This window comes from Schistocerca serialis, chromosome 1 (genome assembly GCF_023864345.2).
Source record: "Schistocerca serialis cubense isolate TAMUIC-IGC-003099 chromosome 1, iqSchSeri2.2, whole genome shotgun sequence".
In the NCBI taxonomy this organism is placed as follows: Eukaryota; Metazoa; Arthropoda; class Insecta; order Orthoptera; family Acrididae; genus Schistocerca; species Schistocerca serialis.
The window spans coordinates 1175879728-1175893110 of record NC_064638.1 but is presented as its reverse complement, the minus strand read 5'-3'; the positions used below and the strand labels follow the sequence as shown (position 1 = coordinate 1175893110).

The 13383-nt window shown below is 39.9% G+C and overlaps 1 protein-coding gene across 1 annotated transcript in view; it reads left to right on the top strand.

Moving 5' to 3' along the window:
* The window catches only part of LOC126456397 (uncharacterized), a 438969-nt gene that overhangs the window by 415868 nt on the left and 9718 nt on the right, over positions 1-13383 (top strand). The window contains exon 19 of the mRNA XM_050092153.1: positions 2051-2328. Within this exon, the coding sequence (XP_049948110.1) occupies positions 2051-2328 (278 nt within the window). The remainder of the gene's footprint in view (positions 1-2050; positions 2329-13383) is intronic.

Here is a 13383-nt window from a genome sequence, read left to right as displayed (position 1 = left end):
TTACGTAATTATGGAAGACTAAAATACTTTATTATTTCAGATTTTACTTTATTGCCACCTTTCTGACAGTCAAGCATTAATTGCCAGAACAATGAAGTTATTTTTATCAGTTTGCTGAAGAAATTTTCTTTTATTAATCTTTTCCGCTGAGGCAGTCAATATATTTGAAACGAAGTGTTTAATTCCACACTATTGGCTAGTTTCAACTGTTCGGTGCATTTCAAGTGTATGTTTTCATCTTCTAGCACGTATGGCATTATGCCATAACAAAGAACCAAACGTGAGATAGCAAAGTACTGACACTTCAGGAAATTTACATTCCAAAAACCACATTGAAAAGCTTAATATCAGGTCGAGGCCTATTTCACTGGGAATCTGGGACTCGTTTAAAAATCAGCTCTTTGATGACAAGCCATTTAGAAGAATTTAGATCACATATTTATGTTGTTATTAAAAAAATGTACTGGCACATTTGTGTGATATATCTTAAAATGGAATACACGCGTAAAAGGCCAACATTATATGTGAAAGCTTAGCCTCTCTTGCAGCGTATTGGCCTTAGAGACCAATATTATAAGTGAAAGCTTTGCTTTTCTTGTAGCAGCCTTACGTATATTAATTTAAACCATTAACTTTTCCTGTTCGCGCTACTTAACAGTGATGTTGCTATTGGCTGACTATACCATGTGTCGGAAGCTCTGAATATCCGCTGTCATCGGCTGGCGAGATCACGTGACATGAGCTATGACTGGCTTACAAGTACGCATCGCAATCTCAATTTCAATGCTTTGGAAAGTAACATGTGGTGTGTGGTGGAATTCAAATTTATACTTTCGTAATACGAAACTATGCAGCGTACATGTTGCTGCACATCAAACTTTCCAAAAGGTGTTTTTTTCCCCTGAGTTTTGTTTTATAAAGCACCAGGAAATTCTACGCCCGTGTATAAAGCCATAACCATTCAAAGGATTGATAAGTTAAACAGTTCGGAGAGAAAATATACTGTCAGTTTACAGGGAAAAACTATGTTTCCACCCGGGAGAAAGTGTATTTTTAACCAGGAAATCCGGGAATTTTTTTTCCTTGTGCACATATACACCATGCATAAGGTAGTTTATGAAGTAGATGTAGGTGTAAATGTGAATATATGGTCATGCATAGGAAATTATTTTGTTGTCTGCATAATGCTGTTGTGTGAACTAGATGTTCCTATGGAAACTGCTGAACCTTTTTTAACATGGCAGACAGACACAACAAAAGACTATTGAAATGTCTGCATGTTTTAAAGCTGGTCATCAGAAAGGGAATGTCATGTGTCAGTAAATATGAGATAAAAATCATTGACTGCAGTATTGTGTATTTTGTTTAAGAAATGTTCATTGATCCCATTAATAGCAGGATGAAATTCAAGAAGGTAGGTTACGAGACTTCCAAGGTGCAATTCCACGATAAGTTAGTTACAGTATTAACTATGATCATAAAATTATTAAAAGCTTAATTGCAGGAAAGATTCCAAGGTCATATAATAAAAGGGGAAAAAGTGCAAAAAGTAAATAAATAAAATATTGCAGCAGAAAATAATGACAAAATTGTCGCTGTAATAGTTTTCATAGTTGGTTAATTTGTAGGTATGAAGACCCTTGTAATGACTGAAACCAGCTATCAGAAATATAAAAAAAATTTGTGAACTAGAGTATTTTATTCAGACATTTTGAATATACATATCATTGTAGTGTCTCCACCACAGCATAATACCACATTTAGTTCTATTAATTATTTCAATTCCTTTTTAAACATTGAAAAACTTCAGTTGTGCAGTTCCATGAATTTTCCAAATGGCCATGCTAAAATATAAATTCTCTGTTGTTGAAGGTGTTGAAGATTATCATCAAAATATTGAGCTTAATATTTAAACCAATATGGTTAGAATATAGAGTATCTTTTGTGTGTGCTCCCAAAGACATTTGTATTATTTTTTTACCAGATCTAACTTAAAATGTGATTTGATAACCATTATTGTGAATTAAGAAGAAGAATTATGTACTTACAGGGAACATGGAGAACTGTCCAGGCGCTGTCAACAATATTATACCAGAAACCAGCATTAATGCTGTGATTGCCTTACTGGCTTATTATCCGGAGTTAAAGGATGTAAATGAGATGGTAATAAAGAAAGAGATTTGTGCTTGTCTTAAATTCTTCTGGGGTCTGATGCTTCTTCATAAATTCAGCACTGTACATCCATCAGTGAGCTCTTACAAGGAGTTTCTGGACAAAATCAAGAGGAGTGTTAGCTCTATTGACCCTGATGATGAACAAGCAACTGAGGTAAGGGAAACATAATCAGTATTGCTTACAAACAAATTTCCCCTGCCACAACTCCCTGTTACAACTCCATATGCATAGATAAGTATCAACTTATTACACTAGTGTGCAAAACTTTAGAATGAAAGTTACTTTTGCATGATGTATCGCTGCCAAGTAACATAGCTCGGTGATACTTGGACTGTACAATGAAAGAACTGTTTCAGTACAGTACAGTTACTGAAAGAAATACGCAACGAGATGAACAGAAACAACATATTATTCAAAGACAATAATTATACTGAAGTCACCACAATTCATGATGAACCCCTGGGCATTACAAAAGATGGGACGTGGTTCTTAATGTGTGTTATCTTATATTATCTAGCGTGGCTAGTAAGTGAGACATTATGTACGCATTTTTCGTATGGCGAAAATTTGAACCTGCATATTTGTGACTTGTTCAAACAATTTGCTTTCACACCTTAAACCATCAGATTCAAATGGCTCTGAGCACTATGGGACTTAACATCTCAGGTCATCAGTCCCCTAGAACTTAGAACTACTTAAACCTAACTAACCTAAGGACATCACACACATCCATGCCCGAGGCAGGATTCGAACCTGCGACCGTAGCAGTCGCGCGTAAACCATCAGATATAAAAATCAAATGCCATACCCTTTACTCTGCTTTCAAATACATTGTGTGTTATAACTATTCCACTACATCTACATGACTGTCTGTAGTGATCCACTCTTGAAAAGTGCGCAGGAAAAACCAGCACGTAAATCTTTCTGTGCAACCTCTGATTTCTCTTATTTTATTATAATGCTCATTTCTCTTTATGTAGATGGGCACCAACAAAATACTTTTCACATTTAGAGGATAAAGTTGGCAGTTGAAATTTTGTGAAAAGATCCTGCCACAATGAAAAGTGACTGTGTTTCGATGATTGCCATGACAAAATCTATATTATTTCATGATAATACAAAATGAGCTGCCTTCTTTGAACTTTTTCAGTCCCCTCCATCAGTCCCATCTGGTGTGGATCCAATACTGTGCAGCAGTACTCCAGAAGGCGGTTCAGTGTAGTGTAGGCAGTCTCTTTCCATATACCTCGACCATATTTTGCCAATGAAACACATTCTTTGGTTCACTTTTCCCACAACTTTATCCATGTAATTGTTATCCAATTTAAGTTATTCGTAATTGTAAGTGAAATATACGTGTGTGTGTGTGTGCGCGCCGTGTTACGATTTTTTGGAGGAGCTTCTGGCACTGTCTAGTGGGAGAAACAAAACACTCCAGTGGTCACAGGTTCCTTTCACTGCTGTATAGTGGTGGGCAGGAAATCGCGTATGAAGTCACAGATATCACAATAACAACTTTACAAAATCTAACTGCGATTTCAGTCACAGTTAGCAGTTGCAAGTAGCATTTCACATTCAATGCCGTGAGCCATCTGTTGGCCGAATTCTGTACTGCTTTCTGCGATTTCAGTGACAAGTCGCAGCTAGAAGTTGCAAGTAGCAACTAAAAGGCACAGTTAACAGTGCCATCTGTTGGCTAAAGTTTGTACTACGCTCATCTCTGTGACACGCTATCAAGTCCAACAGCGATTTCCGTGACAAGTTGCTCATTTAACTTTACGACTCTGTATCTCAAAATGAACAAAAATGGACTTGTACCACTATTGATATAAGCCCTTCGTATGCACACACAACACATTGATCACGTGAGGCACAAGGCTCTCATAGCGAACTATGTTTCAGAACAAACAATGAAACCACATTCTTTCAGAATATAATGGAAAGTGTCAAAGGAAGCAGGCAAATGATGCAGATGGATGAAATAATTATACAGCATTGGAAAACAGGCTATGGTCCACAAACACATAAGGGCTGTACCGTGTAGCTTTATTTAGAGTAATTTTAATTCTTACTGTAACTGTAGTATTTAATTCAAAGATATGCACTTGAGCTCATGTGTTGTTGGGTGGCTTGTGCTGGGCCTAATCATTTCTTTCAGGTTTCAAGAGTAATTAAAGAAATCCTATGGTGACATTAAAGAAACATAGAATTGCTGCATAAATAAATGCATAGTAGAATGTTTAGAATGACAGAAGTAGTTAGACAGGAAACTTTTAAAAGAAGTAACGAAATTGTGTGACTGATGAGAGGAATGTTCTAAGGCACCATAAATTGTGGTAAACTTGAACATTAAAGTTAAGTGTAGTGTACAGTGAAATTTGTGTAAGACTAAAACAAGTAGCAAAAACAAATATAAACAAGTGAATGCTATGGGTGTGAGAAGTAGTGAGAAATTTGGTGAGCAAAATGTTTTCGGAATCGCAGAGACAACCCACCTGCCAAGTACAGCATTCAAAACGGGCTGACACAGAAATTCTATCACTCTTTCGCATGGTTCTGCAAAGAACGATTATGTTATGGCATTTGTTCCCAAATGGATCACCACCACAAAGACCACCAGAAGGATATCATTTATTTATGTGTGTGTGTGTGTGTGTGTGTGTGTGTGTGTGTGTGTGTGTGTGTGTGTGTGTGTGTGTGTCATTCTGCAAAAAAGGAGCATTGTAAAATAAGAAATACATCTACATCTACATTTATACTCCGCAAGCCACCCAACGGTGTGTGGCGGAGGGCACTTTACGTGCCACTGTCATTACCTCCCTTTCCTGTTCCAGTCGCGTATGGTTCGCGGGAAGAACGACTGCCGTAAAGCCTCCGTTGGCGCTCGAATCTCTCTAATTTTACAATCATGATCTCCTCGGGTAGTATAAGTAGGGGGAAGCAATATATTCGATACCTCATCTAGAAATGCAGCCTCTCTAAACCTGGACAGCAAGCTACACCGCGATGCGGAGCGCCTTTCTTGCAGAGTCTGCCACTTGAGTTTGCTAAACATCTCCGTAACGCTATCACGCTTACCAAATAACCCTGTGATGAAACGCGCCGCTCTTCTTTGGATCCTCCCTATCTCCTCCGTCAACCCGACCTGGTACGGATCCCACACTGATGAGCAATACTCAAGTATAGGTCGAACAAGTGTTTTGTAAGGCACCTCCTATGTTGATGGACTACATTTTCTAAGGACTCTCCCAATGAATCTCAACCTGGTACTCGCCTTACCAACAATTAATTTTATATGATCATTCCACTTCAAATTGTTCCGCACGATTACTCCCAGATATTTTACAGAAGTAACTGCTACCAGTGTTTCTTCCGCTATCATATAATCATACAATAAAGGATCCTTCTTTCTATGTATTTGCAGTACATTACATTTGTCTATGTTAAGGGTCAGTTGCCACTCCCTGCACCAAGTGCCTATATGCTGCAGATCTTCCTGCATTTCGCTGCAATTTTCTAATGCTGCAACTTCTCTGTATACTACAGCATCATCCGTGAAAAGCCACATGGAACTTCCGACACTATCTACTAGGTCATTTATACACTCCTGACAGAACCACAGGCACATAGACACAGGCAACAGAGCATGCACAATGTCGGCACTAGTACAGTGTATATCCACCTTTCGCAGCAATGCAGGCTGCTATTCTCCCATGGAGACGATCGTAGAGATGCTGGATGTAGTCCTGTGGAACGGCTTGCCATGCCATTTCCACCTGGCGCCTCAGTTGGACCAGCGTTCGTGCTGGACGTGCAGACCACGTGAGACGACGCTTCATCCAGTCCCAAACATGCTCAATGGGGGACAGATCCGGAGATCTTGCTGGCCAGGGTAGTTGACTTACACCTTTTAGAGCACGTTGGGTGGCACGGGATACATGCGGACGTGCATTGTCCTGTTGGAACAGCAAGTTCCCTTGCTGGTCTAGGAATGGTAGAACGATGGGTTCGATGACGGTTTGGATGTACCGTGCACTATTCAGTGTCCCCTCGACGATCACCAGTGGTGTACGGCCAGTGTAGGAGATCGCTCCCCACACCATGATGCCGGGTGTTGGCCCTGTGTGCCTCGGTCGTATGCAGTCCTGATTGTGGCGCTCACCTGCACGGTGCCAAACACGCATACGACCATCATTGGCACCAAGGCAGAAGCGACTCTCATCGCTGAAGACAACACGTCTCCATTCGTCCCTCCATTCACACCTGTCGCGACACCACTGGAGGCGGGCTGCACAATGTTGGGGCGTGAGCGGAAGACGGCCTAACGGTGTGCGGGACCGTAGCCCAGCTTCATGGAGACGGTTGCGAATGGTCCTCGCCGATTCCCCAGGAGCAACAGTGTCCCTAATTTGCTGGGAAGTGCGGTCCCCTACGGCACTGCGTAGGATCCTACGGTCTTGGCGTGCATCCGTGCGTCGCTGCGGTCCGGTCCCAGGTCGACGGGCACATGCACCTTCCGCCAACCACTGGCGACAACATCGATGTACTGTGGAGACCTCACGCCCCACGTGTTGAGCAATTCGGCGGTACGTCCACCCGGCCTCCCGCATGCCCACTATACGCCCTCGCTCAAAGTCCGTCAACTGCACATACGGTTCACGTCCACGCTGTCGCGGCATGCTACCAGTGTTAAAGACTGCGATGGAGCTCCGTATGCCACGGCAAACTGGCTGACACTGACGGCGGCGGTGCACAAATGCTGCGCAGCTAGCGCCATTCGACGGCCAACACCGCGGTTCCTGGTGTGTCCGCTGTGCCGTGCGTGTGATCATTGCTTGTACAGCCCTCTCACAGTGTCCGGAGCAAGTATGGTGGGTCTGACACACCGGTGTCAATGTGTTCTTTTTTCCATTTCCAGGAGTGTATATATTGTGAAAAGCAATGGTCCCATAACACTCCCCTGTGGCACGCCAGAGGTTACCTTAACGTCTATAGACGTCTCTCCATTGAGAACAACATGCTGTGTTCTGTTTGCTAAAAACTCTTCAATCCAGCCACACAGCTGGTCTGACCATACGGTTGGTCTGATATTCCATAGGCTCTTACTTTGTTTATCAGGCGACAGTGCGGAACTGTATCGAACGCCTTCCGGAAGTCAAGGAAAATAGCGTCTACCTGGGAGCCTGTATCTAATATTTTCTGGGTCTCATGAACAAATAAAGCGAGTTGGGTCTCACACTATCGCTGTTTCCGCAATCCATGTTGATTCCTACAGAGTAGAGTCTGGGTTTCCAGAAACTATATGATACGCGAACAAAAAACATGTTCTAAAATTCTACAACAGATCGATGTCAGAGATATAGGCCTATAGTTTTGCGCTTCTGCTCGACAACCCTTCTTGAAGACCGGGACCACCTGTGCTCTTTTCCAATCATTTGGAACCTTCCGTTCCTATAGAGACTTGCGGTACATGGCTGTTAGAAGGGAGGCAAGCTCTTTCGCATACTCTGTGTAGAATCGAATGGGTATCCCGTCAGGTCCAGTGGACTTTCCTCTGTTGAGTGATTCCAGTTGCTTTTCTATTCCTTGGACACTTATTTTGATGTCAGCCATTTTTTCATTTGTGCGAGGATTTAGAGAAGGAACTGCAGTGCGGTCTTCCTCTGTGAAACAGCTTTGGAAAAAGGTGTTTAGTATTTCTTAGTATTTCAGCTTTACGCGTGTCATCCTCTGTTTCAATGCCATCACCATCCCGGAGTGTCTGGATATGCTGTTTCGAGCCACTTACTGATTTAACATAAGACCAGAACTTCCTAGGATTTTCTGTCAAGTCAGTACATAGAATTTTACTTTCGAATTCACTGAATGCTTCACGCATAGCCTTCCTTACGCAAACTTTGACATTGTTTAGCTTCTGTTTGTCTGAGAGGTTTTGGCTGCTTTGAAACTTGCAGTGAAGCTCTCTTTGCTTTCGCAGCAGTTTCCTAACTTTGTTGTTGAACCACGGTGGGTTTTTCCCGTCCCTCACAGTTTTACTCGGTACATATCTGTCTAAAACGCATTTTACGATTGCCTTGAACGTTTTCCATAAACACTCAACATTGTCAATGTCGGAACAGAAATTTTCGTTTTGATCTGTTAGGTAGTCTGAAATCTGCCTTCTATTACTCTTGCTAAACATATAAATCTTCCTCCCATTTTTTATATTCCTATTTACTTACATATCCAGGGATGCTGCAACGGCCTTATGATCACTGATTCCCTGTTCTGCACTTACAGAGTCGAAAAGTTCGGATCTGTTTGTTATCAGTAGGTCCAAGATGTTATCTCCATGAGCCAGTTCTCTGTTTAATTGCTCGAGGTAATTTTTGGATAGTGCACTCAGTATAATGTCACTTGATGCCATGTCCCTACCACCCGTCCTAAACATCTGAGTGTCCCAGTCTATATCTGGTAAATTGAAATCTCCACCTAAGACTATAACATGCTGAGAAAATTTATGTGAAATGTATTCCAGATTTTCTTTCAGTTGTTCTGGCACTAATGCTGCTGAGTCGGGAGGTCGGTAAAAGGAGCCAATTATTAACCTAGATCGGTTGTTGAGTGTAACCTCCACCCATAATAATTCACAGGAACTATTCACTTCTATTTCACTACAGGATAAACTACCACTAACAACGACAAACATGCCACCACCGGTTGCATGCAATCTATCCTTTCTAAACACCGTCTGTGCCTTTGTAAAAATTTCGGCAGAATTTATCTCTGGCTTAAGCCAGCTTTCCGTACCTATAACGGTTTCAGCTTCGGTGCTTTCTATCAGCACTTGAAGTTCCGGTACTTTACCGATGCAGCTTCGACAGTTTACAGTTATAATACTGATTGCTGCTTGGTCCCCGCATGTCCTGACTTTGCCCCGCACCCTTTGAGGCTGTTGCCCTTTCTGTACTTGCTCGAGGCCATCTAACCTAAAAAACCGCCCAGTCCACGCCACACAACCCCTGCTACCCGTGTAGCCGCCTGCTGTGTGTAGCATGGATTGGCCCAGGTTTATGAGAAAAGACTGTTAACAATGAAGTCGAGTAAACAGTTAACTTCAGAAAGTTTGTATGGGCACTTAGCAAACACTGCATATGAGGGACAATCTGCAAAGACATTACTTATTTATTTATTGTATGGCAATACGTATACATAGATTACAAAACTACTACAGGTCAACATTTAAGCATAGCTCTCCAGCATAAAATAACACAGCTAACAACAGTTGTAGATGGATATCTAGGTCAGTTATGTATTGTATAACGTCACTTGTCACTGTGAGGAAATCTTCGAAAGGACCCTTGTAGGCATATGTGCGACATGTCAATACAACATGAGCAACTGTCCGTCATTCCGTACTACAGTCACAGGATTGTGATGAAGATTTGCTCCACTTGTAGATAGTGTCTGCATATCGTTCATGGTCCATCTGGAGGCGGTTCAAGATAGTTCAACGTGCTCGAGACTGGACAAATCCAAGGGTTTTTTTTCTGGATGCAAGGCAGCTTCAGGCATTATGAGGAACAGTTTTGATGCCAGCAGTGTTTTCATTCATAGATGGGACTGAATTCAGTTTCCATGAGAGTCCTGGCTGCGATGAGAGGAGTATGTCTTGATCTTAGTCTTTTTCACTCCGCAGGGAATACGTCGTCCATTATTGGAATGTTGGTGTTATTACCAACTTCTGGTATTCACGCAGTAGTGTGCTCTTGCATCTGATATCAGTAGCTGGAATGTGGCTCAAGACAGGTAGCCAGTATGTGGGAGCAGATCTTTTCACATCCTTGACATACCATAAGCCACATGTACTCTGGGTGGTGCTAAAAGAACAGTCACTTCCAGGCAAATAACTAAAGCCAAGAAGCAGAGGCAGCCACATAATCTCAAAGATCTCCTGGCTAAAATGAATTTGTCACAAGACATGCAAAGGCATTAAGATTATTAATTTGATGACATCAGTATATATATTGTAAATACAAACAACATACATTTTTAGTGTAAAAAATGAATTGTATTTATTGTACTATCTGTTATATATTTACCTAGTTTTTTCCTCTTCTATTGATGTTCTTGATGTAAGAGGCCAAATATTTAAGAAAGAGGCCAAATATTTATTTGTGACAAAGTATCAAACAGTTGCATGGTATACCGCGAATAGACTAGCATACAGCGAGTTACTGTGCATGTCAGAGACTGTTCAAATATGAATGTTGCGCGATGTTGGCTGTGACATAGTCTGCTCGCACTGAGATGACAGTAATATGCCAAGAATCGCGGTGTGAGAATTTAAATTTGATTATTGTATATAAATGCAAAAGAGAACTGGTATATGTGTGCCTTCGAAGAATGTTGTAAACAAACCTTAGAATTAAATAGTTTGACTGTAGTTTGACACTCAGCCTCACTATGTAGGGGACAGTATAATAGACCATTTAAGGGAAAAGAAAAATTCTGTAAGGAATAAAAATGCTGAGTAATGGCAAAGAATTAGTTTATATACATGTGATAGGTGTAAGAGATAATATCTCAGATAATTTTATTTCTAAAACAATGAACAAAAACTTAACAATCATTATTCTTCTGTTCTGTCTGTTAGAGTTTTGAGAGGAACGTCTCAGCTTAATCTACCAGACACTACACAATTATTTAGTTGATAAAGTATATCATTAAAAGTGTTGGTGTTTTATTTAAAATGACAGTATACAAAATCTAATTTACTCTGTTATAAACAATTTGTATTTGCATAGTGATATTTCGCAGCAATCAGCATGAAGATAATTGATGAATCATAATGGCTGTTAACTACCATTTTATTAGCAGTCTCATATCGTGTGTCCTTTCAGACCAGCAACCTGCATCTTTTAAATATCGATATCGAAGTTTGATGTTTCCTTCTATTTCAGAGACTGCAATTCAAACCTGTAATAAGAATATTTATGTCATTTTATGAATAAGACAAGCTTTAAGCTCCAACTGCTGAAGTGCTGCATACAAAACAAATAATTCCTTATCCAGTTGTTGTAACCAGAGAGGTTTATCCATGCATACTGCAGCTCATAGATGCTACATTTGTTCTACTATCGATAGAGAGGCAGCAACAGTGACCTCACAACCCCTGAACTCTTAAATTTTGAATGTTGGATTCCTCATCATATGAAAAACCGAGTTGGTGAAGAAAGATTAGTCAGTGATTAAGATGGAGTCCCACCCATAACTAAATTTAATCAGTGGAGAGGCATATAATGTTAGCAAATACTTACAATTATGAAAATAACATGTAAGTAGATAACACATATAAATATAAAACTCGTCAGAGGAACGCTAACATAGAGGGCCACAATTAAATAATCAAGACAGTAAGCACTTGTAAAGACAGTAATTAGTGAACAAAGGCAACTCCCATATAAACACAATTAACTAGCATGAAAGCACTGTCTAAGCTCTAAGGATTTAAAAGTTCCTATAGGTTGAGTGGCTTATTGATCATATGCAAGGTTTTGTCAGAATCAGAGCAGTCATGTGACATAAAAATTGAGCTGTGATTATTTACCAAAAATGTTTTTATATAAGATTAATTATGTGAAATAAAGAGATCAAGAAACCAATGAAACACTATAAGCAATATACAAATTTTAGCAGAACAAGATAAATTGAGATGTCATCAAACAAAATTATGAAATCATCAGATTATATAGTAGTTATATAAAATTGCCAACCAGGAAAAAGAACTATAAAATTGGTAGCATTAAGTTCACAATATATTAGAGTGTGATTTAGAAATACCTTCAACAATCATAAATTCCCTTTGTATATCAATGCACTTCCATGATGCACTATGTAATTCACTTTGCTCAACTTTTAAACCCTTCACTATAGATACTCATAGCTTGATAACATTATAGTAAAGTGGATGTGGTGTATTAGGGGTCAGGGGATGTGTCGTGAACAGCACAATGTGTTATGGAGGGGACTCAGACTCCATCGAAGGGTTGGACATAGCATGTTGTTCAGATGAGGTGCTGTCTTACAGGCATTTGTACTGGCAGAGGATGAATGGGAAGCAACACACCAGCGTACCAACTCAGACAGACACATTTTGGCAACATTAGTTGCATGACAACAAAAACACTCACAAGCTGTGTGTGTGCAAAGTTATTATTCTTAACACTTGTTAAATGAAGGAAAGTCCAGTTGGATATTTCTCATGTTAAAACAGTATTTATATGGCACAACACTTTGTGTAGGAACTCAGTGGAGTTACCCAACTCAGTCTGTGCTCTCACTGGAATTGCCTGAACCAGTCTGTTTATATGGATATAAAAATATAATGCACCACAGTCATATAAGAAGTTCTTGAATGTATGAAACAGAACTATTACTTATTGTCACACTGTCATAATGATAAGGTTTAATATTCTCTATATGAAACAGTTTCAAACACATTCTACACTCACAGATTTCAGTTGCACTGTTTCTCTCATCTGAAATGGACTGATGTAATAATGATGAAATTTTCAGATTTCTCTCTTTTTTTTCCCTGACAACTTGGTATGTGGCTTGCCAGGATCAAATCATCAACTGCATACATAATAGGTCTCACTAATTGTGTGCTTCTTTCAGTTGCCTTTTGTACCATACCATAACAGTTCTTTCTATGTATGGTCCAGGCTTCATCAAGCTATGTTACTTGGCAGTAGCACATCATGTGAAAGTTACTTTCACCATTAAGTTTTGCACAATAGTGTAGAAATATCTGGATACAACTTTTCGAATTTCTAAATGGATCTTACAACTGAAGTTAAATAAACCATGTATTTACATCAGTGTTAAAAATTACATCAGGATTTTTTATTGCTGAAGGTACTGACTTTTTGAAACACCCTTCAAAATAATATTTTTCTGTAGTTTTAGATATGTCATTATGCTAACAAAGCCTTATCACTTTATAGTTGTAAGATGAAGGAAAGAGTCTAGAAGTTAAGGCCTGAGTTGTGGTTAAGGTAAAAATCCCTGAATTGTGGTTAAGGTAAAAATAATGTACGGAAAGATCTGGTTGAGAATAACAAATTTTTAGGAATAGAGAGACAATTCACCAAAAGGCAGCAGTGCTGCATCGTCGACAGAGATGGAGAAACACACACACACACACACACACACACACACACACAC